At 37.1% G+C, this 27,283-nt stretch overlaps 1 protein-coding gene across 4 annotated transcripts in view; it reads right to left on the reverse strand.

The window, feature by feature from the left end:
• The window catches only part of PPP1R36 (protein phosphatase 1 regulatory subunit 36), a 1,152,634-nt gene that overhangs the window by 1,066,830 nt on the left and 58,521 nt on the right, over positions 1–27,283 (reverse strand). For 3 of the 4 annotated variants that reach the window (XM_044074376.1, XM_044074378.1, XM_044074377.1), the window contains exon 2: positions 20,296–20,423. In XM_044074376.1, the coding sequence (XP_043930311.1) occupies positions 20,296–20,371 (76 nt within the window). In that variant the 5' untranslated portion in view covers positions 20,372–20,423. Of the gene's footprint in view, positions 1–20,295; positions 20,424–27,283 lie in introns of those variants that run through there. The other variant, XM_044074379.1, reaches the window with a different exon arrangement.

Here is a 27,283-nt window from a genome sequence, read left to right on the forward strand (position 1 = left end):
TTGTATTCTGTCAAAAGCCTTACACACATCTGCCACCATTCTTTTTGCTTCTACATTTTCATTTACAGTATCATCTATTACCTCTCTTAATGTCTATAATAAATCCTGATTTCCTTTTATTATCTTCCCCCACTATCTTGCTCAAATATGAAGCCACTTCTTTTTTCCTTGTAAAAATACCTTTGTTTATATAACATATTCTTAATCCTCTCTTGGTTAATTGCATATATTTCATTCTTTTTTTCATAATAGTTTTTATTATTTCTTATTGCTTCTTTAAATAATATCTAACTTAATTTATATTTTTGCTTTTTTCTTTCCTTCTTCTCATTGCTTGACATTTTAAGAAACATGTTTATATTTTTCTTTAAAGTCTATCCACAAATCAGTCCAGTATTCATAAAATAGCCTCATTTCTGCATATTTCCATAACCGACCAATTTCCTTTCTATCTCTTTCATCTAAATCTTTCTCAATCTTTTAATTCATTTACCTAACCTTATATACTATTATTTCTCCTTTACTTCTACCCATATAGCCAGAGGATCTGAAAAACATGTTTCCTTTGTTCCCTCTTTCATAACTTTTTTTACTATTGAATATTACAAAATAATCACTCACTGTTTTCTTCTCATTTCTTTTATAAGTTCACTGCTTATTTTCCCATATATATATATATATATGTATATATATATAAACCTTCCATTTTTCATTATTTCATATACTCTCTTAACATCATTTCCTTATTTCTTTCTTTCTTTCTTTTCCTTAAATCACAATTAAAATCTCCCACAACTATTATTTCCATATTCACTCCTACGTAGTTTAAGATTTTTTAAACATTTCCTCTCTTTCTCTTTTAGTAACATAGACATATATTGCAATAATTCTATACACATCTTTCTGATATCTTATATCTATTACTGTTACTCTACTTAATTCAATTATAGTACAATCTAAACTTTTAACTGTTTCATTAGATAGCACAGCAATTCCTGAACATGTATATTTTCTCATATCCCACACAATGCTTTTGCCTCATAACTTTTCCATCACTTTTCCATCTATATCCTTTCTTCTTCTGTTAGTATTCCTGTATCTTCTAAAACAATTATATGCATGTCAACTAACATACACCATTCCAAACACCTAATCTTTTTGATATTCTTGATACTACTAACATTTATTGATATTTCAGATTTTGTTTATTCTATTAAATTTTCCATCTTATACCTTATGTTTTTTTTATTTTCTTTCACAATCACACTTTAAAAATGATCTTTTTTCTCTCTTTCACACTTCTCCCTATAGAAATCATTTTTCTTCTCACTATTTTCCGGCTTATATTTTCTTCTTCACTTGTTTCCAGTACTAATTCTTCACCTTCATTATTTTCATTTTTCTTATACATTATTTTTTATTTTCTTCTTGTATAATATTTTGTTTTTCTTGCTCATGTTCTACACTTTTTATATCATATACACCTTCTTATGTTTGTTTTTATTCTATATCTTGTATCTTTTCATCACAGTTTACCCAATCATGTTCCAGTTTCCCACATTTTTTACATATCAAATCACATTTATTTGCTTCACATCCCATCTTTCCACAAATAAAACATTTTCTCTAACCACAATTACTTATTAAATGATCATTATTTCCACAGAAAAAAAAACAAATTTTCGGTTGTCCCCTATATTTTACAAAACCTCTATTGCCTTTGGCATTTATTACACTTGGAATATGTATGATCCTTTCATTTTCCACTTTCAAGATCACCCCACAACCCCACCACCAGTCCATAAACCTCTATCATCATATATTTTCATAGTTTCCAAAACATCCCTACATGCAGTTATTAAACAGTCTTTCAATGCTTCTTTGTCCATTTCAGTTCAAAATTGTACAGCAATCCTTTTTTGGTTTCTCTATTAAAGGTCAGCACTATATAAGAGTTCCATAGACTACAGTCTTTTTTCTTTTCAAATTTCCCTAGAATACTTTCCATATATTGCTCCGTTTCAAGCAAAATATCACACTAAGTCTGTTTATTAATATGTATAAAAGCTCTTACCTCTTTAGGTGATATTCCAAGTTGCAGTTACTGTGTCCCATACCTTAAATCTTTCAAGAGCTTATCTTCCTTACTATTAAGCCACACAACAAATTTCTTTCTTCTGACCTCTTTTTCTCTTTCTCTTATTTGCTTCTTCCCTTCTTTTACCATCTCCGCATACAATTTATTTTTGCCTGCAATTTTTCTCACCTCCTCTTACTGAATTTTGTCCATAATTTCATCCCAGGGTGCTGCTGCTTCACTATCCAGTTCACTCTGATTTATCATATCCCTTAGGTATACATCCCACAACCCTCCAGATTACTGAGTTGTAATCATACACTCTGACTTTGACAAAGAAAACATATCTTTTTGGAATAAGTATTGAGTGTCCTGTGAAGGATGATTATCTTCTTCTCATCATTCACTTTCACTTCAACTTCCAGCTTCCTCAATGACTCAAATGATCCTTCTATCTCAACTTCAATCGAACGATGACTTTCATCTCCTACTACCTCCTTCAGGCTCTAACTCGACCTTCTGATGCTTGCCATCACACCTGCACACTACCTCCATCTTCTTTGCTGTTTTTCCAACCCACCTACATGCTCACAGCAGAAAACAGAAGTTGAACATGCCACCGACAATAGCATCCCCATACACTAACGAGTAGGAGACGTTCTCTCATGTCCTGGCCAAATTTCCCCCTGTCAGTATCAATGCCATCTCAAGTCGCTCCCTGAAAAGAGACCATTAGCTTATTGAGACTAACCCAGTGAACAAAGTATAAATAAATAAATAAACATAAAATCTTCTGGTGTACACAAAGTACTATATATTAGTAATAAGAAAAATGGAGAGAATCTGCTGCAAGTAATCAAAATTTTCTGTCATATTTAGTAAGAAATAAAAACTTCTGTATCATGTGAAGTGTGGGTAAATTGTTATGTTTTAATTACAGTGCAACCAGTTATTTTTCTGTTATTACCCATAGTGAATAAAAATCTTGCAAAACAGAAGACAGCTATCAGAATAAGCATCTGGAATTAATAACAAAGCCAATAACTTCCTGGAATTTTCAGCTGTAACTGACTATAGCAATGCTTTGCAAAAACTATCTTCAACGAGAAGGAGAGTAGTTTTATGATTTGGGTGACACTCCTTAAATTTCTGTTGTGATGGTTAAGTGGCTTACATAGCTGTCATGAAAGGAGATACTGCTAGCCCAGCTATTTGGAATTCTGTAAATAACTATATGTCATTTGTGACTATAAACATGATTTATATAGAAGTGTGACAAAGGGAGATACTGCCAGCACAGCTGTCTGGAATTTTGTAAATGGTTATGCGTCATTTGTGAATGTCAACATGCGTCATGTAAGATGCTTGTGTTAAAAATCTATTAGAACTGTATGTCATGTATATATCAAACTAAGTTTGTACAGACGTGTGTTGAAATGATACTTTATAAACTACTGAGCTTAAAACTGTAACCACAGCATGCCCTACTAGAAGAGAACAGAAGTGTTCATACACTATTGTAACTGTTTAAATGTATATATTTTAACAGTGGAAACTAGAACACAGAGGGTTAACTTAAATCCATTAAAACTTCAAAAAAATAGCTGAAACTAAATTACTTTATGACAGCAAGAAATAAGATGTCTATACTAGGAAGCTCTCTGTGTTGTCTTGAAGGAGAAATAATTACTAGGCTTGAGATGTGGAAGTGTTTTATTGTTTCATGACTTCCAACAGCTGCACAGATTTGAGCAAAAGCCCTTGTCTGGTTATTTTCACAGTGCTAAGTTCTGCTAGCTTTCAGCAGTGAGGGTTTTACCTGGGATAGTGTCAGATGACAATAAATTATGTCATTCTGCAAGCTATCCCAGCAGTGGTATTTAAAATATTAATTTAAGAACTCTCTGAGAGACAGAGCATCTCATAGTCTGTCTTGGACCTGACCAAAAGACCCATTCACTACACACTTGCCTTGCTCTGATGTAAGTTATTAGGGTATAGTAATTCTCTTGGATATAGTCAGGAATATAGCAAAACTTAATTTAAATGTTTTTCTTTATTTATTTGAGACTGTCCTGCAATGTTGTTTTAAATATTTCCTCTTATTTTGAACTCTGATATCACTGTAAATATATACTGAGTATTTTCTTGTTCTTTTATTATTTATTATTAAATATATTTAAACCTTTGTGGCTGATATGTCTAGAGATATGTAAGTTCTGAGAGTACTTGCATATTTATTTGGCGACACTGTGTAGGCCACTCCTAATAGCCTTGCTCTTGGTCAAACTACCATTTGTATTAACAGTAATATTATACAGTAAGATTGGGACCCTTTGTTAAGGGCTTTAAAGTAGCTGATAAGGAGTGACTGGTGGCAGGGGAAACTACCTTATAGTCTTTCCCAGGTGTGTGTGTGTGTGTGTGTGTGTATGTGTGTGTGTGTGTGTGTGTGTGTGTGTGTGTGTGTGTGTGTGTGTGTGTGTGTGTGTGTCTGTATAAATCAAACCTCAAGGAGTGTGTGTGTGTGTGTCAGCTACTTGGGCACATACATGAAGGACTGGTTGGACAGAGAGGGTGCTGGAGGTCTTGGCTTGGTCACTCAGCTGAGATCTCAACTCTATAGCTGTGCCAGTGGGGAGTCTTATTAGGGATCTGGAGAAAGAAGGAGAAATCAGCCCAGGACTGACTGTGGTCTCTATGTGCTCTTAAGGGAAACTGCACTTGATGCAGAGAGCTGCATCTGGAAATACTGTGTGTGTACCTTGTCAGCCTCCCAATATACGTCCCCCACTGGTGCCAGTGGTGAGGACTGAGGCTCCTTGATTACTGTTGCCAGTGGTGGGGTGTCACAATCCCTTTACATTATATTTTGGAGAGCTTCACAATAACAAATCTTAACATTTAGGAATATTCACAAATGGTTTCGTATTTCTTTCTGGGAGATGAAATGATGCATAAAATTAGGGTCCCTATTAGATTGACGAAAAGTCTAAACATCAAACGGCCGAGTGATTGAAAATGCCTTTCTTCGAAATAAGTATTGTGGGGGGCTGTGCCCCCCAGCCCCCCTGCTAATTATATATATATATATATATATATATATATATATATATACCAACTCCGAGATTGCACTACGGTGAGGAAAGGGCAAAATTTCCAATCTTCACTGTACCGCGATCTCACGATACCGATTCCGAAGAATGGCATTTTCAATTTCTAAGCTGTTCAATCTTTAGCCTTTTCGTCGATCTAACAGGGACCTTAAATTATATACATAACATTAATTCATTTTCTAACACCAGCTTTAAATTCAGCATTGCACAGGTGTTAGTCTCTATAACAACATTCAGTGAATGCAAGACACAAAAACTAATACTAGAGATGATGCAAGTTTATCACAGGATGCACAAACATGCTCACAGTCATGGCGCATACCTGTGGGAAATTTGGAAGATTGTCAATTCACAGATGGCATATCTTTGAGATTTAGGAAGAAACCACAGCACTTAGTAAAAATGCATGTGGCCAGAGGAAAAATGTGCAGACTACATACAAAAGGCCCCTCAGTCAGGAACTAAATACTTGTCTATCAAAAAAATTGCTGTGATTTGAATCATGTAAAATATCATATAAACTGCAGACAGTATATGTAACAGATATGTAACAGATGCTTTAAATATATCCAGGTTAATTATTGAAGGTATAAAATATGTTTTAAATATATCCAGGTTAATCACTGAAGGTATAAAATATACATAATACAGAAATGAATAAAGACTGTAAATGTAGATCAGAAGCAAGAGATATAACTGGAAATTTTTTTGGACTGGACAACCATACATTTCCCCAAAACAGATAACTTTAAAATAAGCAGTGTAAATAACAGGGTAATGTTACATTAAAATCAAGTGAAATGTTCCAAACATCTAAAATTGTACGGTCATATGTAAAATAATCTGAAATAGGACATTTTGTTACAATAAATATATTATTTTGGAAGCCTTAACTCCTTTGTGTAAGTGATAAATATTAAAAAGAGAACATGAGTACACGTTTACAGACCTTATCTGGTACCTATGAAGGACCAGTACAGGTGCTCATTTAAGGAATTTTTCTGTTTAAATATGAGAGACAATATGCCTACATCCAACAAAATGGGTCTAATTAGCAACAAAGGAGTGCACAACCTGCATACTTGAATAAAAACAAAAGTAATGTAATGCTATACTGCATCATTCAAATCTGACTGGCCTGCTAATGTCTGTAAATGAATAGCATAAGTTAAGTGAGTTTTATGTTGCTCATTTTATGTCATTTATGGTGGAATTAATTCCAAATTATACAGATACTGCAACAAAACAGTAATACCCTGCAAGTGGTATAATTCAATATAGTATGTAAAGATACCAACTGTAAAACTATATGTGTATAAAACATAAAATAGACCAGAAGCATAGGTAAACACAGCAATTTGAATATGAAGGTCAGGTCTCCTAACAAAATGAATTTTGTAGTTAGGAACAGGCACAACCAACTTTTTGAAATTATAATGTCTCAACCAAACTAACAATCTACAACTTCATATATGGCTAAACAATCCAATGTGTCTTATAAATATGTGCAGAAGTGACACTTAGAGGCTGCATAAACAGATTAAGTACATTAAAACAATAAGCAGTGAATACATTATAGCACCTTCACAACTGTTTAAACATCTTACCACAAATACTACCTCATAAGTACTGTTTAGCAAGCCTCCTCAGTCCTGTTATTTAACTGATGTCTATCCCCTTGTGCCAGGTGCTCGATGTTTCAGTTGTCATGTTGTCCACTTGACTCATCAGCCTCATTTTTACTTCCCTCTGCAGTTAATAATCCCATGTTCATCAGTTCTGTAAAGATCTCAAGCACCACTTGATTCCATGGAGGATCCTTATGTTTTCGCCTTCTAATGAGAACTTTTCAACTACAAGAAGAATAAATCCAGCAGCATATGTCTCTGCACCCAAACTGATTGAGAGCAACATCTTAGTTATAGTATCTTTTCAGTCAATTTAACTAAATCAGGTCTAACCCTGACAGCCAATTGACTTAAATCAGTCTTACCAGTGGTACAAGCAGAAGTACGTAATATTCTTTAATTTTAAGTGTACAAAAAATAAAATCCACTTTTCGTCAGGAATAATCTCCCAACTTCCTCAGAAAAATACATGGGCATTGTTACATCACATGTCTTATATAATTAATTAACCAAGTCACATGATAAACAACATAATTAGTCCGTAGACTTTAAAGTAATAAAAACGTGAAAACTGGACAATAAACAGTAAAAAATAATAATAAACAATAATAAATCCTGGCTTCATAATTAAAACTGTATGTAAAACGTTTTTTTAAAAAGTTTTTTAAAAAACTGTTATTAACACATTCCTAAATGTTAGTGAACCATAAACTAACAATGTATATAATCATACTTACAACTTACCGACGATTATATTATGCATACTATAGGAGTTTATATGAAATGTATAAAACATATATATAAAATATATATATATATATATATATATATATATATCTATATATATGTATCTACATATATATCTAAAAGTACACTTAATCAAACCCAATCTATTACAATAATAATAAAAAGTAATAATGGTGAAGAATAATGTAATGACTTAAAAACAAGTATCACACTAATATATCTATCTAAGCAATCATTAAAAAATATATATGTATATATATTTAATTATTTATTGAGCCCGTATCAAGTCACTACTCGACTAGCAAATACTGTAAAGGAAAAATTGCATAGCAACCGATTATTAAAATAAAAATAAAAATGTACAATAAACCTAATAGTATCGCAACCAATATTGACATACTCTTTTAGATATATATGTAGATACATATATATATATATTTTTTATATATATGTTTTATACATTTCATATAAACTCCTATAGTATGCATAATATATCGTCAGTAAGTTCTAAGTATGATTATATACATTGTTAGTTTATGGTTCACTAACATTTAGGAACATTTTATTACTTTAAAGTCTACGGACTAATTAAGTTGTTTATCATGTGACTTGGTTAATTAATTATATAAGACATGTGATGTAACAATGCCCATGTATTTTTCTGAGGAAGTTGGGAGATTATTCCTGAAGAAAAGTGGATTTTATTTTTTGTACACTTAAAATTAAAGAATATTACGTACTTCTGCTTGTACCATTGGCCGTTTTTGTTGTGGAACCAGGATTTGTGTTTGCTGCAGAGAGTCAGTTTATCTTCATTAGCTTGTTTTGGTGTTTGTGTTCATGGATCCTGGATCTCCACTCAGTTCGACCCTTGCATCTAGCCAACATGGAGGTGAAGGCAATTTGACGGCTCTTATAGAGTTACTATCTCAGAAAGTTGATAATCTTTCAAAAAGACTAGATGACACGATCCAGTCTCAAGGAATTGTGAGCCAACAAGATATTACTAACAGATTTGTGCATGGTAATTAAAATTTTCAACATGGGAGTTCTATTCTGGACGATGAACCAACTGCGTGCAACGATTCTGAGTTTCGTAGAAGCGTCACAGCTGACGAACCGGTTACAGCGAACGCGCACAACAAAGTACAACAAACCGACGATACAATGTTACCAACTGTAAAGGATCTACATTCTTGGGTAAATAGAGCATTCTTGTTTACCGGAACAAATTTAAACACCACTCAGGAAGCTGCCCAAGAGGTAAGAGTGGATTTATCCACAAAAGTGAACACGTTTGACGAGAAATTATGCAAACTAAGGAAAGTACAGCTAGAAATAGCGTACTTTAGAGAATGTATTAACTTGAAAATTGTGCCTAAAGGACTCAGACTATGGCAGTACCCTACAGGTCTGACTGAAGGTTCCGTTTTTCATAAAGCTTTAACAACCTTGTTTGATAGGCATGGTTTAGAATTGTTGGAAGTGCTTTGCATTCACTACCAACAAACCGTGGACAGACTTGTTGATGAAACGAACAAACTTGATTCTGAAATTAAGAGTGGCGTGTTTTCCTAGGTACCACTTTGATTATGATCGAATTTTTGATAGTATTGATCAGTATTTATCAAAAATTAATTCTACAAAAATTAAGAAAATTAAAAGAGACTTAAAAGACTACGAGGCAGGTACAACTTATCCAAAACCACCCAGCTCACAGCGGGGTTTTTTGGTCGATGAGAATGGCACTCAAAGCATTTCGGAAGAGTTGCAGAACCAAGGAGTTGAACTTGTTAACTCTTCTATTAATAATAATGAAATTGTACTGACTCAGCACGATGTAAATTCGAGTACTAATCGTCGGAGTGAAAGGATAGCATCTAACAATAATAATAAAAATAACTCTAATCAGAACACGTTCACTAGAAACACGAACCAAAGAAATTTTCGGTACCGTGCCTCGAACTTTGTAGAATCAAAAACGAGAACAACCAGGAGCATAAACAAGACCAAATAGTAATAATGGACACTGTTTTAGCTATCAACAAAGATGTTAAATGTAAAATTTTGTATAATTCCAGTATGGACTTTAAGATTTACAATTATTCTGATATTGATATCAGTTCAGAAATGATTGATTTATTAGTGAAGGGACATACATTTGTCCCAACAGTAGAACTTGATGTAGCAAATACTTTAATTGATCTTAAACTTTTCATTAGGAAACTTAACTTAATGGTTTTAATGGGTGGTGACATGAACAATAAGTCCGACTATTATGTTTTGAGTGTGTACAACCCACCCTTACACCCTTTACTCACTTTATTTGAACAAGTTAGTGAATTGGATATTCGTAACCTTAAGAACATAGGAAATACTCCAAGACACAATAAAGATCGAACTTTTAACATCAGTAGAGATGCCAGGGATAACTTGAAATTTCTGTGTCAAGCCCCCGTCCGCATTATGAAACCAGATAAGGGTGGGGGGTTAGCTATTATGAATATCACGGATTATAATGAAAGAATGACAGAAATTTTAGATAGCCACACATATGTAGAAGCATCTAAAAATGAGATGTATGGTGCTTACAGGAAAGTCACAACCTTTATTGAAGAACTATATATAGAGGAAAGGATTGACAAATCAATGTATAATTACTTAACGCAACCTGCCCCTCAAATTCCGAGGTTGTTTGGAATTCCAACGGTACATAAATGTATAGACAATCCACCTATGCGACCATTAGTGGATGGTAGGAACAGTATTACCTATACGTCTGCCAAAGTAGTTGATAATATTTTAAAGAAATACATAAAACTTGAAACACAAATCTCCAAGGATTCTTGGTCATTCCTGGAGAACATTAACAAACTTGAGTTTAGCGAAGATACCTTTTTTGTAACAATTGATGTGAAGGATTTATATTCATCAATCCCACATAGTGTAGGAATAGAGTGGGTCGTACAAATGTTAAAAATTTTGGATGCCCCTACACGAGAGATACAACTTGTAGGAGAACTGATTGATACAGTACTATCGTACAACTACGTCCTCTTTAATGATGAAGTATATCATCAAAAAGTCGGAGTAGCAATGGGTTCCCCCTGTGGTGCTAGCCTGGCTAACTTGGTAATGGCATACTGGGAGAGGGAATATGTGTTAAAAAATCCATTGTTTAAAGACCAGATTCAGTTCTATACCCGTTTTTTAGATGATATTTTTATTCTATTCCAGGGTACTGTGGATGAAGTACAACAACTGTTAGAAATGTTTAACTCTAGCACTGATTTTTTAAAATTTACTTCTAACCACAGTAGAAACAGGATAGTATATTTGGATGTAGAACTATGTAAGGACTACAATGAAAAGATTTTTGTTTCTAAAATCTTTAGTAAAGACACCTATTCCAATATGTTTTTACATTTTACCAGTTGTCACCCTACACATCAGAAAAAATCAGTAGTCAAAGGCCAAGTTGTTAGAGCTGCCAGGATGACTACTAAGGACACAGAGTTTGAAGATGAATGTAAATTATTAAAATTGCTCTTTAGAGAGAGGGGGTACCCAGACCATTTTTTATACAACATCATAAAAGAGGTTCAGCATAAAAGAGAGTTAGGTGTTTACACCCCAATTTTGAATAACAGTAGAGGGGGTAGATCATGGACGAGTACAAGAACTAAAACATTTAACCCATGTAGTTTTATTTGTACGTTTAATATGGATTCCTACCACGTAGTAAACATCATTGTGAAAAATTGGGACATTTTGATGAGAGATAGCCAATTCAGAACGTTGTTTCCATCAGTGCCTGGAATAACTTTTAGGCGAGGTAACAACTTGAAGAACATACTGGAGGCTAACCCTAGACCATTTATTAATAGGAACGGTATGCATAAGTGCAATATGTGTCAGATTTGTAAATATATTGACACAGGATGTAACTTCATGATAGGTAGTAATAAATATACTACCACGGGGAAATTTAATTGCAGTAGTAAACAAGTTGTTTACTTGGCAAAATGTACAACATGCCCAGCTTTCTATATAGGTAAAACTGACAGAAAGCTGGGCGAGAGGATTTATGAACATATATACTGTATAAGTAAGAAGAAATTAGAAAATGCATTGGCTAGACCCTCAAGTGTGTTTGAGGGGCATGAATTTAAATTTAGAGTCCTTGACCAATTGTATAATGATGGAAGAGGTGGCCCTGAGTCACTAAAATTAGAAAGAATAGAACTACTTTGGCAACTTAGAGTGAACACCTGTCAATACCCTGGCCTTAATGAAATGTGTTCGATTATGTGTATTCTTAGATTGAAAAACTTAAATAGATAAGAAATGGAGTGTTAATAAGTATTTGTATAATAGTGAACAACCTGGTTGGCATTATAGTACAGTGTATTAGAGTATGTCAATATTGGTTGCGATACTATTAGGTTTAGTGTACATTTTTATTTTTATTTTTCAATAATCGGTTGCTATGCAATTTTTCCTTTACAGTATTTGCTAGTCGAGTAGTGACTTGATACGGGCTCAATAAATAATTAAATATATATACATATATATTTTTTAATGATTACTTAGGTAGATATATTAGTGTGATACTTGTTTTTAAGTCATTACATTATTCTTCACCATTATAACTTTTTATTATTATTGTAATAGATTGGGTTTGATTAAGTGTACTTTTAGATATATATGTAGATACATATATATATATATATATATATATATATATATATATATATCTATATATCTATATATCTATATATATATATATATATATATAGTTTTTATATATATGTTTTATACATTTCATATAAACTCCTATGGTATGCATAATATAATCGTCAGTAAGTTGTAAGTATGATTATATAAGTTGTTAGTTTATGGTTCACTAACATTTAGGAATGTGTTAATAACAGTTTTTTAAAAAACTTTTTAAAAAAACGTTTTAAATACAGTTTTAATTATGAAGCCAGGATTTATTATTGTTTATTATTATTTTTTACTGTTTATTGTCCAGTTTTCACGTTTTTATTACTTTAAAAGTCTACGGACTAATTAAGTTGTTTATCACGTGACTTGGTTAATTAATTATATAAGACATGTGATGTAACAATGCCCATGTATTTTTCTGAGGAAGTTGGGAGATTATTCCTGACGAAAAGTGGATTTTATTTTTTGTACACTTAAAATTAAAGAATATTACGTACTTCTGCTTGTACCATTGGCCGTTTTTATTGTGGAACCAGGATTTGTGTTTGCTGCAGAGAGTCAGTTTATCTTCATTAGCTTGTTTAAATCAGTCTTACATTCCTGCAGCTAAGGACATTCCCAAAATACATGTACTGTATCTAATATCACAGTGGCCCATCTTCACACCTCCTACAGAATGAATTTACAGACAGAAAAATGGGAGACAGCCTGACCTGGGAATGAAAATATTTGAATAGGCAAGGTCATCCAAAGAACCTAAACATTCTTGATTTAATAGCAAATCTTATCAAGAATAATTTCCACCAGATCTATGGTGTTTTGTGTTGCTTTAGATCACATTTCATACTAACCTTTATTTATTTTTATTTTTATTTTGCCTTTGTTTACCGGGATAATCCATCTGGGTTTCGCATGAACCCCTTTTTAGAGGAGGCCCAGGAAGAAAAGAGCCATATATTGTACAACTGTTAAGACAATCATAAAATTTTAAACAAAAAGTGGAGAATTATACACAGTATAAGATTATGCATAAAACAGATTAAGCAAAAACAAATCAGACATTATATACAGTACATGAATTTACACCCAACATATGCATCACATACATAAAAGAAGATATGTATGCACAAAAACAGTTTACAAGCAGCAATATGTTTACTTTATGATAATATATGGTAATACACAGGGGCGGCTCATGCTATAGGACTGCAGGACTGCAGCCCCCCAGCTGTAAAAAGAAGAAAAAAACAAAAATGGAACTGTAGAAGAAAAACAAAAACAAAATAATCGTAAGTCCCGGAACTCCACGCATGCGTGCTTGGAGTTCCTGGAACTCAACAGAGCTCTAGACTGCTGTGTCAGCAGTCCGGATAGGGGGGAAGGCATCTCTGCCCTGCAGATGCCCAGAAGTCTATATGGTGATGTCCACATAGAACGGAAGAACTCCAGACTGCATCGTCTGCAGGCTGGAGCCTACTCTCATGAGGAAACCAGCCTGGAGGACAGTTGCGCCTACACTCTCTCGTGGGGAAGTGAGAAATCAGCCGTAAGCTTGTGCGGGACTCGGAGAACTGATACTGCAGAAAACACGGACTCAGAGAACTGATACTGCAGACTCAGACTCAGGGAACAGATACTGCAGAAGATTGAAGTCAGGTACTGTGGTGTGTGTGTGTGTGTGTGTGTGTGTGTGTGTGTGTGTGTGTGTGTGTGTGTGTGTGTGTGTGTGTGTGTGTGTGTGTGTGTGTGTGTGTGTGTGTGTGTGTGTGTGTGTGTGTGTGTGTGTGTGTGTGTGTGTGTGTGTGTGTGTGTGTGTGTGTGTGTGTGTAAGTACAATGCCCCAGTTGCTATATACTGGTGGCTAGACAGAACTCAGGATACATGGTGGTGGGCTTGAACCCCTGTACACCTTGGGTGCAGGTGGCAAGAGCTTGACTTCCCTACCCACCACTATTTGTAAAACATTTGCAGATTTTTGCCTCATATTTGTTCTGTTCTGTTCCTCATAAAATCTGTGGTTTCTGTATGTTTTTTTTCCTTTCACAGTTAGTAGTGCAGTGGTAGCATTGTTGCCTGACAGCTACAGGTTATCTGGTTTGATTCTTGGCTGGGGTGCTTTCTATGTGGAGTCTGCATGTCCTCCCTATGTTTGTGTGGGTTTCCTCTGGATACTCTGGTGTCCCCCGATCTTAAAAAGACATGTGACTGGAATGTTTCTTCCTGGGCCTCTGCTGAAAATTGGCTTTTGTTCCAAGTCAGACTTTCCTGGTTAACAAATGTTAACTAAATAAAAACAACAGGCATTTGAATTTCAGACTTCATATTCTTCAGAAAGTACATGGTAACACAAAACCTTTTATTCTAGCAATCTTTTAAGTTTATAAGATGGATATTTGAAATTTGCCCCTATTTTTGTGACTGTATTCCCCCATTATTGGCTTCGTCCAGTTTTTTTGTGCTAAGGTTGAGAGCTATGGTGAGAACTGAATTCACTGAATATGTTTGGGGGCTGTATTCCCCCATTGCTGGCTTTGTCCAGGTGTTTTTTGCTAAGAGGTTGAGAGCTATGGTGAGAACTGAATTCACTGAATATGTTTGGGGGCTGTATTCCCCCATTATTGGCTTTGTTTAAGTGTTTTGTGCTAAGAGGTTGACAGCTATGGTGAGAACTGAATTTACTAAATGATAGCCATTTAAGTTTCAGTCTTCCTCTCTTTCACAAAACAGCTGATTTGGCATAGTGGTATGTTGCTCTGACTGTTTTGCACAGGGTCCTGGGTTCAAGACTTGGCAGTGAAATGTATGGTGGTAACACAGCATTTTATTCTGGCAACTTTCCAACATTATACAAGCAATGTTTAAAATGAATCCCTGGTTTTGGGGCTTTTGTTTCCCCCCCCCAATAAATGTTGGCTTTTTCCAGATTTCTTGTGCTGCAGCTAAGTGTCGAGTAGATTTTACAAGGAGCTGAGAGCTGCAGGAGAACAAAAGTTTAGTGCTGCTTATGCTGCGTCTGCTTGCATTGTTAATAGCACAACAGGTAGTGTACTTGCTTTAGATGCAGAAGGCTGTGGGTTCTACTCCCACAGTAGGTAGATGCATTGCTGACACTGTACTGTGTTGTAAAGGGGGTGGATGCTGCAGTCCTTTTTGGAGAAGATACCTAGTAACTATGAACCTGTTATCAGTTTGCCATCCATTCCCTATTGTAATATTACTAGCAATTTATTCCTCAAGGGCAACAGGCACTTTATTTGTAGATGAAACAATGAAACATAAAGTTGTTTGCTAGCAGCAACCTCTTCAACAGTTACAGATCTCTTTAATGTGGAATTATTTTGATGACTTTTACTTCTTCAGAGATTGTGTATATTTACTGATACTGGTGGACTGTAGAAATCTGAGTAGACTTTTATGATGGAAATGTTCTGAATTGGGCAGTTTTGTCATTATTGGTGCATGCATTTTATTTCATTGTTTACTGGAAAAATGTTCAAAAACAATAAATTTAAAATGCCCTCTAACAACTGTACTGTATTGTACAAGGAATATAATTTAATACAATCAGGAAGGTGTATCAAAGAGCACGTGTATGTTTCAAGTGCAAGGGGCCTATGATTTGAAAAGAGCCCAAAGTTAATCTTTATCTGCAACTGGCAAAATGTATTTTCTTTGAATGTGGGTTTCAATGCTGTTTCAATGAATGTGAGTTTCAAGGGCAGAGAAGTTTTAATGCTAAGTCTATTTTCATTGTGAGACTGCATTGCTTTGTTTAGCAGATATCTATTAGTGTTTGTGCTGTAAAATGCAAAATAAAACTTTCAAATGAAATCCAAATCATCGCAGAAGTAAAGCAGTATGGTAAATGGGGTGAAATAACCAAGGAATGAGACACTGGAATGGCTGCAGAGGGGAGGCTCCATTCGACCATGTTTTGTGAGGGGGGAAGGGCAGCAAACTCAGACAGCCCCGGCTGAACTATACTTCTCAACTGTGCAGATTTTTGCAGAATGAATAGATTTTTGCTTCTTATTTTTGGTTTGTTCCTCATAAAATTTATGCTTTTCTGCAAATCATTTAGGAATGAAGTCACTAAATAATCACAGATATTGAGTTTTAGATGTCATAACCTTCAGAAAAATACATGCTAAAGCAAGACCTGTTATTCTATCAATTGTCTTAAGTTTATACAAGAGTAATTTTTAATACTGTTTGTATGTTCCCCCAATATATTTGGCCTTGTCCAGATTTCCTGCATTAAGAGGTTGAGAGATATGTGTAAATAAATCGCTTTATAGAATTAGGAATATACAAACCTCTCAACTGTCCCCAATTTTGGCTCAAAATGTTGCTCTCCCCCCAATAATCCCTCCGCAAAATGGCAATTTTGGAAGAAAACGTGGAGGGTTTTTCTATCTAGATCTCGCCAAGGCTTTCAACACCACCCCCCACTCTGGAATTATAGATAAACTCACTAAACTAGGTACAAATCCCTATGTCACAAGATGGGTTGCCAACTGGCTCACGGACAGAACCCACACTGTGAAAGTAGCAGACTCCAAATCCGACTTCAGACCAGTGACAAGTGGAGTACCACAGTGTTCAGTCCTGGGTCCTGTCCTGTTTGGTATCTACTTCTCTGAAGTACAGGCTAACACAGAAGGTCTTTGTCTAATGAAGTTTGCAGATGACTGCAAACTGGGAGCCATAATCGAAACTCCTAACTGAGATGGATGCCTGGTTTCAAAGCCATGGCCTCAAGCTCAATGCCAAAAAGTGCATTGTCATCCCCTTTGGTAAAAACCCTGAACCATGAACTACCACTTAGGTGGTAGTCTACTTAACACCGAAAGTGTGATAAGAGACCTTGGGACACAAATGGACAGTAGTCTCTCCTTTGATAATCACATCACCACAGTGGTCAGGAAATCCTTCTATGTGGCACAGCTCATCACAAAAGGTTTCTCATCCAGAAAAAATGAGGTCATTGTTCCCCTCTACTCATCACTCATTAGACCCATTATAGAGTACAGCGCCCCTTTTGGTATGCACCTCACAAGACATCTACAACAACTGGACAGGCCACAGAAATACCTCACAAAGAGGATTACTGGCCTCAAACAGATGCCTTACGCAGATCGTCTCAAAAAACTCCAGCTTTACTCCGTCACATATCACCTACTCAGAGGCGATCTCTGCCTAACATACAAAGCTATGTCAAACCCAGAGCTGTTGGACATGCTCCACTTAAAGAAATCCCAATCCCTCCAAGCTACACGCGGTAGGGACCTAAACCTTGTCACCACAATAAACAGAACATGCTGGAGGGATATACTCCTGTCCCAGAGACTTCCCATACTCTGGAACAGACTACCTATCTATGTCAAACAGAGCTCCTCATTAGCACTCTTCAAGAAAAATCTTGATGACTGGATGGGAAATAGGAAATTCACCCCGGGGATCATTTCTGTGGCTCTGCTCAACAGGGGCACAGGAAAATAATTTTCTTGGGTGGTGAAAGCCAGGGTACCTTTTTGGCTAGGCTTATATAGGTCCTAGAGCCAATAGCCTAGTACCTACCTATGAACCTATGACTTGGGACAGTTTTGCTGCCATCCACAATAAAAGGCTGGAGGATAAATTTCTATTTAAGAACCTGAGACAAAAAATAGGGAGTAGTAATCTACCCATGGTGTTGTCTTTCGACTGGCCACTTTGGGTTAACTGATAGATTGAAGTAAGGGCAGGGGACTGTGGGAATCAAAAGGTAGTTAGAACTTGTTATAGGAAATTTAGAAATATCAGTCCAACAGGTTTATGCTGAAAACACTCTTAACTTCTTTCCTCCCTTATATTTTCTAACTGACCCCAGTGATCACAATTTACTCAGGGAAGAAATACATTTGGAAAGTAGGTAGGAAAATAAGGTTGTGGATATTTAGGATTATAAGAATGTTCTACAGTAAATATTATACTGAGGGGAAGAAGTACGATATGGCTTTATTAATACTGTATCAGAAGAGATGGGCAAAGATTTGTGCTTGGTTTATTGGTAGGAAATTGATATACTAAGATATGTGCTTTTTAAGTTACACTACAAGAAAGGGAAAAACTATAAGAAAGGGGTATTCAGAAATGAGCAGTGTTGTGCAAAGTTCTACTTAGCACAATCAGCTTTTTTAAACTTTCTTAGTTTCACGGAACATGACTAAATTGCATCCACAATAAATGAACTTAAATACAAAAACATCTAATTTAGATGCATACTAGCCCCAGGCTGTAAAACTAAGAAAGTGTTTAGTACTTTGTATAGTGCTACTCCTTTCTGAATATTCCCTTACTTATTAGTTAATGTAGAACTGATATGGCTGATGATTTTAATTATAAGATGACAACAGAAGTAAAGGTGGTAATAAGACTGAACAAGGGTAAGGATATATTAATTTCAACAGTTAAACAATTTTACAAATCAGAAATGAGAAGCATGCTTAGAGGAAATCTGGCAATCAGATTTTCCTCTTCTTTATCAAGATACTAAGTATCTTAAATTACAGCACACACACACATATATATATATATATATGTATATTATATATATATATATATATATATATATATGTATATTATATATATATATATATATGTATGTGTGTGTGTGTACATATATATATATATATATGTATGTGTGTGTGTGTGTGTATATACATATATATATATATATATATATATATATGTGTGTGTGTGTGTGTGTGTGTGTACATATATATATATATATATATATATATATTGGATCAAATGGCAGTTTATTGAATTTTTGGAAGTCAGGAAGAAGGGTTATAAAAGGTAAAATGCATTTATAAAATAGAAGACAAGGTATCATATATTGTAGGAGTAAAAGACTATATCATTTTACAGATATCGGTCAGACTAGCGGGTGCTTTTTAATAAGAAAGTGACATTCAAATATAAAATATAAGTGAAGAGAAAGATTTAAAACTGAGAAAGTATATAAGGAGTTGATAAAAGGGATGCAGTGAAATTTGAAAAATAATTGTGAAGATAACATTTATGATAATAAAAGAAAGAATCCGAATGTGGATAAAGAAAGGTGGAGACATTTGTGGGAAATGGGAATATAAATTTGTATCTCCATTATTAAGTACACTTACTGTGAATGCAGAAGGAATTTGGGGAGTATAAAGGATGCATATGGATAGGGAAATTAAGAACAGAAGGAAATAATGCAAAAAACAAAATGCTTTTGCAATGAAAACTAACTGGTTTCAGAGGCAAAGTGGAAAATAAAAAGATTCACTGACCAAGAAGCAGAGATATTAGGCAGAAAGATTACTGTGGTGGAATATTACAATGGTTAAGGAAGGTAGTGGTCCAGAAGGGGGATGGTATTATGTACAACGTTTATAAAGAATTTAAGTGGAAACTGTATTTAGTGTTAAATCAATGGTGGAGGAAAGGTGTTAAATCAATGGTGGAGGAAAGGTATAAGAGAAGTTATATTCTAGTCAAACTTCCTCAAAAGATCTTCCAAGGATGATAACAGTGGTAGTAAGAATCAATGAATTAAGGGTAATGCAGAAAATGATAAAAAAAAAAAAACATAGTCGATACAAAAGCTATATTGTAGCTTGAGAAATTACAAAGCAGATCATTGAAAATAACTTCATTGTATACTTAAATGCAATGCACAGCACTGTTAACAGTAGTCAAAAGTCAGATTTTTGTAATGAAAAGCTTGTTACAATTCATTAAATTAATTTCTCCATCATACTTTTCTTACCATCTGTTGTGAATGAGAATGATTCTTTAAAGAAAAGACTTAGTACACTAAAATGAAATAAATATTACAAATAATATTTCATATTATTTTATTTTAAAAAGAATACAGTTTGGTCATGTATTCTGCTAACCTGTACATTATTGAATGAGCCATAACCATATAAAACATTTTATATGCATGTGCAATTATATGTATACCCACCTTTAATATCTGCAAGCGTAATAAATTCATGTTGCCCTCTGCCTAGTCGAGGTGAAGTCTGAACAAATCTTTGCATTCTTCTTATTTTGATATCTCTTGGACTTTTATGTTACCTAGGTACCCACCACCTGCACATGTAAATATAGGATCATTTTAGTTTAATGCAGCAGTCAAGTCAATGTTCATATACTTTTGACTTCCCACACTTATTAAAGAAAAAAAAGAAGTTATGTCTTACCATAATGTTCCATCTGTGTTGTCGATCTTCACTTATCCTTGACTCGGAACTGACTCGGCCATTATTCCAGCTCGCACCTTCCAAAAAACTCTCAAGCTAAGCTCTACCCATAATGCTCCTCACAAGATTAACTCAGATCGAGTTTGCAAACAATAGTGACAGACAAGAAATAACAGATCAGAGACCATATCTGTATCTCTAAAATGAAAGCCAATATTTGGAGAGATCCGATCCAACAACAGACCTAAAGGCAGGGGAAGGAGGGTGGGGATGTCAAAGATAAGTGACGATCGACAACACAGATAGAACGTTATGGTAAGACATAACTTCTTTACCTGATGTTGTCAATCTTCACTTAATCCTTGACTGTGGGACAGAGTCCCCAGCCACCTGAACCTTGGGGGGTCTCATGAAAGAATATTCCTAAGCACCATCAAGCTGAATTATGCACATTTTCTAGACACCAGATCCAGTTTATAATGCATAATAATGGTATGAGGAGATGCCATTGTCGCCACTGCACAAATATCATCTAAGGAAGCTCTGGCATGAAGAACTGCAGAAGTGGCTATTGCTTTTGTTGAATGCGCTTTTACAGGTCCTGGTAGATGTATTCTCTTTTTGTGATAAACAAAGGTGATACAGTCTCTAAGCCTTTTAGCAAGAGTAACTTTAGAAACTGGTCTTCCTATAGCAGCTAAAGAAAAGGAAACAAACAGTTGATCAGATTTTCTAATTTTTTTTATTCTGTGAAGGTAGAAACGTAATTGCCTATGCACATCTAGTAAGTGTAGAGAATATTCAACTTTATATGCGAAGCTGGGAAAGAAAGCTAGGAATTGTATAGTCTGATTAATGTTTGCTTCGGATACACCTTTAATAAAAAGGAAGGATTTGTTTGCAGGGAGACCCTGTCTTTATGAAAGATTAGATAGGGAGATTTGCAAGATAAGGCTTGTATCTCAGATATCCTCCTAGCAGAAATAATAGCTATTAAGAATAAAGTTTTCCAGGACAAAAACTTCAAATTACAATTAGCGGAAGGTTCAAAAGGAGAATGAATTAATGATTGAAGCACCAGATTCAAATCCCAAGGTGCAGAGGGTTCTTTATATGGAGGTCTTAGCATTAAAATTCCTTTCATAAAAGCTTTGCAAAATTTATGTGATATTAAGGCAGACCATTTAAGCCAGTATGAAAGTTGGAGACTACAGCAATATGCACTTGAATGGTAGAGGCAGATGCTCCTGCTTCAAAAAGTGAAGTTAGGAATTCCAGGACTTTCTCAATAGGCGCAGAATATGGGTCAAGATTAGACTCTGACGTCCATTTTGAACACTTTAGCCACTTGTTAAGGTACAATTTCCTTGTTGAAGGTTTGTGGTAGGATACAACAATGCATTGAACTTAGGAAGGGAGAGACGAATGCCTGGCAATCATGGGAACTGGAGAAGCCACACAGTGAGCTTGAGATTCTGAAGATTCGAATGAACCAGTCCCTCTAGGTGGGACAATAGGTCTGGAGCTGGGTCCAGCATCCATGTTCTCCAAATTAGATGAGGCCAAAGGAAGGGAAACCAGACTTGTCGAGGCCAGAATGGGGCAATAAGAATTATTCTGTTCTTCGACCTGTTGGCTTTCTTTAGAAACTGGGATATGAGAGGAATCGAGGGAAAGGCATACAATAGACCAGGGGACCAATCGTGAAGGAGAGAACTCTCAGTGCCTCCCCTGGAGAGGGGATTAGGGCAAAGTAAGTGCTGCACTTGTTGTTCAGAGGGGAGGCAAATAGATTGCTGCAGAGTTGGCCCCAGTGGCGGAACAGCAGAGACCTCCAAAACACGCTCACGTACATTCCATATACAACACCAAACACATCACACACAGCAGACAACACACCAGTGTCTCACAAACATAGCCCATAAGGCATAACAATAAGCCAAAGCAGCCCATATGGCATAACACCAAATCAAACATACTAGTCATTGGCGACTCAATTGTGAGACACACATATGACCCCTCACCAGGCTCAACAAGAAGAAGGTCACAGTCAGTTGTCTGTCAGATGCCAGAATTCACCACATCGCCCACGCACTTAATGATAGAGCAAAATCCCAAAAAGGGAAGGCATCACTGATCAGTATTAGCAAAAAACTACGGGCACTCATAAAATTGTCTAAGGCCAGCTTCGAGAGAAAAATTGCACAGGACACTAAGGATAATCACAAGGCTTTCTTTAGTTATGTTAGGAACCTGGGTGGTAATTCCCAGATATGCTCAGAATTAGTCCAAAATGACAAAAAATACTCCGAACCCACAGACATTGCCAACATCCTAGCTGACAGGTTCAGCGCAAACTTCTCCCCCCGCTCCCCACCAAAAGGGCAAATATCTATCCCAGCAGAGTGCTGCCCCTGACATATCAGATGCTCAGGTAAGAGCCGCCTCCAAAGCAAAAACACAGCATCAATGGGACCAGATGGTGTCCCGGGCTGCATCCTACATGAACTCCAAGAAGAGCTAAACCCAAACATAAAACTACTGTTCAATCTCAGCCTTACTACAGGATATGTGCCCAAAGAGTGGTGTACAGCAACAGTGGTCCCTCTCCATAAAGGTGGTGCCTCAACGGATCCTGGAAACTATCGCCCCATAAGCCTGACTAGCTTGGTCTGCAAAGCTATGGAAAGGATCATCATGGACCTCATAAATAAAGATATTGGGGACCTACAAACACTGGATCCTACCCAGTTCGGCTTTGTTAAGGGCAGATCCTGCCTCTTAAACCTGGTTGATTTCTTTGAAACAGTCACCAAGGCCATTGACGAGGGGAAGGTGGTCCACACAGCCTACCTGGACCTCGCAAAAGCCTTTGATACAATACCCCACTCAGGCATTATAGATAAGCTCACCAGCTTAAATATAAACCCCTATGTCACTAGATGGATTGCAAACTGGCTCAAGGACAGAACCCACATGGTTAGAATTGCTGGAGCCATGTCAGACTCCAAACCAGTTACAAGTGGTGTTCCACAAGGCTCAGTCCTGGGACCTCTCTTGTTCGGTATATATTTCTCGGAGGTACAGGCCAACACAGAAGGACTGTGGCTGACCAAGTTCGCAGATGACTGCAAACTGGGCGCCATAATCGACTCTCCAGCCGACACAAGCATCCTCCAAAAGGGCCTCATAGAAACAGACAACTGGTGCCAGAGCCATGGCCTCAAGCTAAATGCCAAAAGTGTATAGTCATCCCTTTGGCAAAACAAAGTGCCCACAAATTACCACATAGGTGGTAATCCATTAAGTACAGAAGAAGTAATTAGGGACCTAGGGACCCAAGTTGATAGCAATCTCTCATTTGACAACCACGTGGCCAAAGTGGTTAGAAAAACATTTTATATAGCCCACCTAATCATGAAGGGATTCACATCTAGATCAGGGAGGTCATTGTGCCTCTTTACTCATCCCTCATCAGGCCCATAATTGAGTACAATGCCCCTTTTGGGATGTACCTTACCAGACACCTGCAGCAACTGGAAAGACCCCAAAAGTACCTCACCAAGAGGATCAAAGGGCTCAAACAGATGCCATATGCTGCCCGGTTAAAGAAACTCCAGCTCTACTCAGTGGCATACCGCCTGTTCAGAGGCGATCTGTGCCTGACGTATAAAGCCATGTCCAACCCGAATTAATGGACATGCTGCACCTCAGAAAATCCAAATTCCATCGAGCTACGCGCTCGAGAGACTTGAACCACAGCACTGAAATAAATAGGACATGCTGGAGGGACAGATTCATAACCCAGAGGCTCCCTTCACTCTGGAATAAAATCCCAGTCCAGGTTAGGCAGAGTCCCTCATTGACTCTCTTCAAGAGGAATCTTGATGAGTGGATGGAAGATCGTAGGTTTACCCCTTTTATCACTTCTGTGTCACTGTTAGACAGAGGCACAGTATACTAACCTCGAAAAAGGGCATAGCAAAATAAATTTAAAATGGGTGGCGAAAGCCAAACACATTCTGGCTAGGCTTATAAATGCCCTAGGGCAGATAGCCTAGTATGAACCTATGAACCTATGAAATCTCTCTGTAGCATGTACATATATGACTCTGTCATTGTCCATGTTGGTGTGAATGACTTGAGACATACCTCCCTGGACTATATGAAGAGAGATATGATTGAGCTCTCAGAGTATGTGTCCCAGGTAGGAATGACCTTAGTCCTAAGCAGCATCCTACCTTCACCAAGAATGATACCACAATACCAACAAAAAATAACTGACTTCAACAACTGGCTAAGTTTCTGGTGTCTTTCCAAGGGGATCCAGTGTCTGTCTGCCTAGGATGACATGGTTGACAGGCATCGATGCTTTGCCAGAGATGGCCACCAGCTGTCACCCCTGGGATTCCGGATCTTGGCCAAGGCTCTTGCCTCCCCCATTGTGCCTTTTTTAGGCTATGTCCCAAAGACAAATCTTCCAACATAAAAGATCTGTCAAAAATCAAATTGAAGGTCATGCTGCTTACTGCTAGGAGCCTAAACCTGAAAATGCACTCACTGGAGGCTCTCCTCACAATGGAAGATGCTGATGTCTGTGCGGCCACGGAAACTTGATTCAGGACTGCAGAGAGCACCCCCTGCCTTACTAGGCTATACCTCATTCCACACATTCCAATCCCAAAATGAGGTCGGGAAGACTAAGGGTGGCGGAGTCCCTATCTTCATTAAGGACAGGCACACCTCCAGACTGGTTTGCCAGCATGACGTACTGGAATTACTCCAGTTGCAACTGAGAGTTAGCAAGACATCCATCCAAGTTATAGCCAGCTATAGACCCCCCTCCCTGACTCAGGACACCCACTCTTCCTACCTGGACCAACTTGACTTCATCAAGGTACCCCCTAACACACTGATCCTTGGTGACTTCAACTACCCCACCACAGACTCGGTGAACTATTCCTGCACTAATGCACTCACCCAACGATTCCTTGACTTCATCAGTTCTAACGCACTAGATCAGCTCATCTCATCCCCCACAAGGGGAGAGAACAGTTTGGACTTGGTTCTCACCAACATGGGTGACCGCTGCACCACTCCCATAGTATGTTCTTCCCTAGTGAGATCAGATCATCGGTCTGCCTCATCAGCCATAACCAGGCTAAAAAACTTCTCAAAAGCTGACTACAACCTCCTAAGGGAGGGTATCAGTAGCTTCACACCATTGCTCTCCTCACAGGATGCAGACAATTATGCTGAACAGTACGTCAATGCAGTATACAAGCACCTGTACAACTGCATGGACTCAGCCATACCCAACAGAACCAAAAGTTGCTCCTCAAGGAAACACAAACCTGTCTGGTGGACATCCTCTATCAACAGGCTTTACAATAAAAGGAAGAAACTGTTGTCCAAGGGTAAAAAGAAACAAATTCCAAATTGGAATAACTTCCTCCTCAGCCTCAACAAACAAATTAGATCACTATTGAAAACCTCTAAAGCCAACTATGAATTGAAAGTAGCCTCTGACAAAAAGCAAACGACAAAGCCTTCTTCAGCTACATCAAGAACCTCCATGGCAAAGTCCAGGTTTGTTCCAAATTAGTACTTAACGGTACCACTTACACTGATCCTGTTGACTTAGCCAACCTGCTAGCAGATAGGTTCAGTGCAAACTTCACCCCATATCCCCCCCCAAAGGCCCATTCGACATTCGCAATACTTGTCCTACACCTCACATCTCCATAGATCAAGGGTTAAAGGCCCTATCCAAAGCAAAGAACACAGCTTCTATGAGACGTGATAGTACCCCAGGCTATATTCTGCACCATCTCCAGTGAGAACTAGCTTCACCATTGAGCACCCTATTCAACAACAGCCTAAGTACAGGCTTCATTCCAGAAGAGTGGAGAATTGCCATTGTCATCCCCTTGCACAAAGGTGGTACTGCATCTGACCCTGGAAACTATTGCCCCATTAGCTTGACAAGTCTGATCTGTAAAGCCATGGAGCGTATTATTATTATTATGGATCTCACAAACAAGGACATAGGCAATCTCCAAGTGCTTGACCCCACCCAGTTCTGATTCGTCATGGGCAGATCTTGCCTGTTGAACCTGACTGACTTCTTTGAGACTGTCACCAAGGCCCTGGATGAGGGAAAGTCAGTACATACAGCTTACCTTGACTTGGCCAAGGCCTTTGACACAATCCCCCACTCGGGCATCATCGAAAAGCTAACACAACTTGGTGTAAATCCCTATCTCATCAGGTGGGTGGCCAACTGACTCACAGATAGAACCCACAAGGTGAAAATAGGTGCCTCCAACTCCAACAGTAGATCTTTCACTAGTGGTGTTCCCCAGGAATCTGTCCTGGAACCCCTACTGTTTGGCATCTACTTTTCAGAGGTCCAGGTAGAGACATAAGGCCTGTGGCTGACCAAGTTTGCGGGTACTGTCACTGACTCCTCAAATAATGTTAACATATTGCAAGAGGGTATCACAGGAACAAATGACTGATTGCAAAGTCATGGCCTTAAGTTAAATGCAAATAATGTATTATCATACCATTCAGCAAAAATACGGTCCCTACTGAATATCACATCAATGGCAGCCCCCTAAGCACACAACCTGTGGTGAGACACCTGGGTACTCAGGTTGACAACAATCTCACATTCGACCATCATGTACCGTCAGTGATCAGAAAACCCTTTTACTCAGTTCATCTCATAACTAAAGGGATTGCATC

This window comes from Protopterus annectens, chromosome 6.part0, assembly GCF_019279795.1.
Source record: "Protopterus annectens isolate FY-2018-M chromosome 6.part0, PAN1.0, whole genome shotgun sequence".
In the NCBI taxonomy this organism is placed as follows: domain Eukaryota; kingdom Metazoa; phylum Chordata; order Ceratodontiformes; family Protopteridae; genus Protopterus; species Protopterus annectens.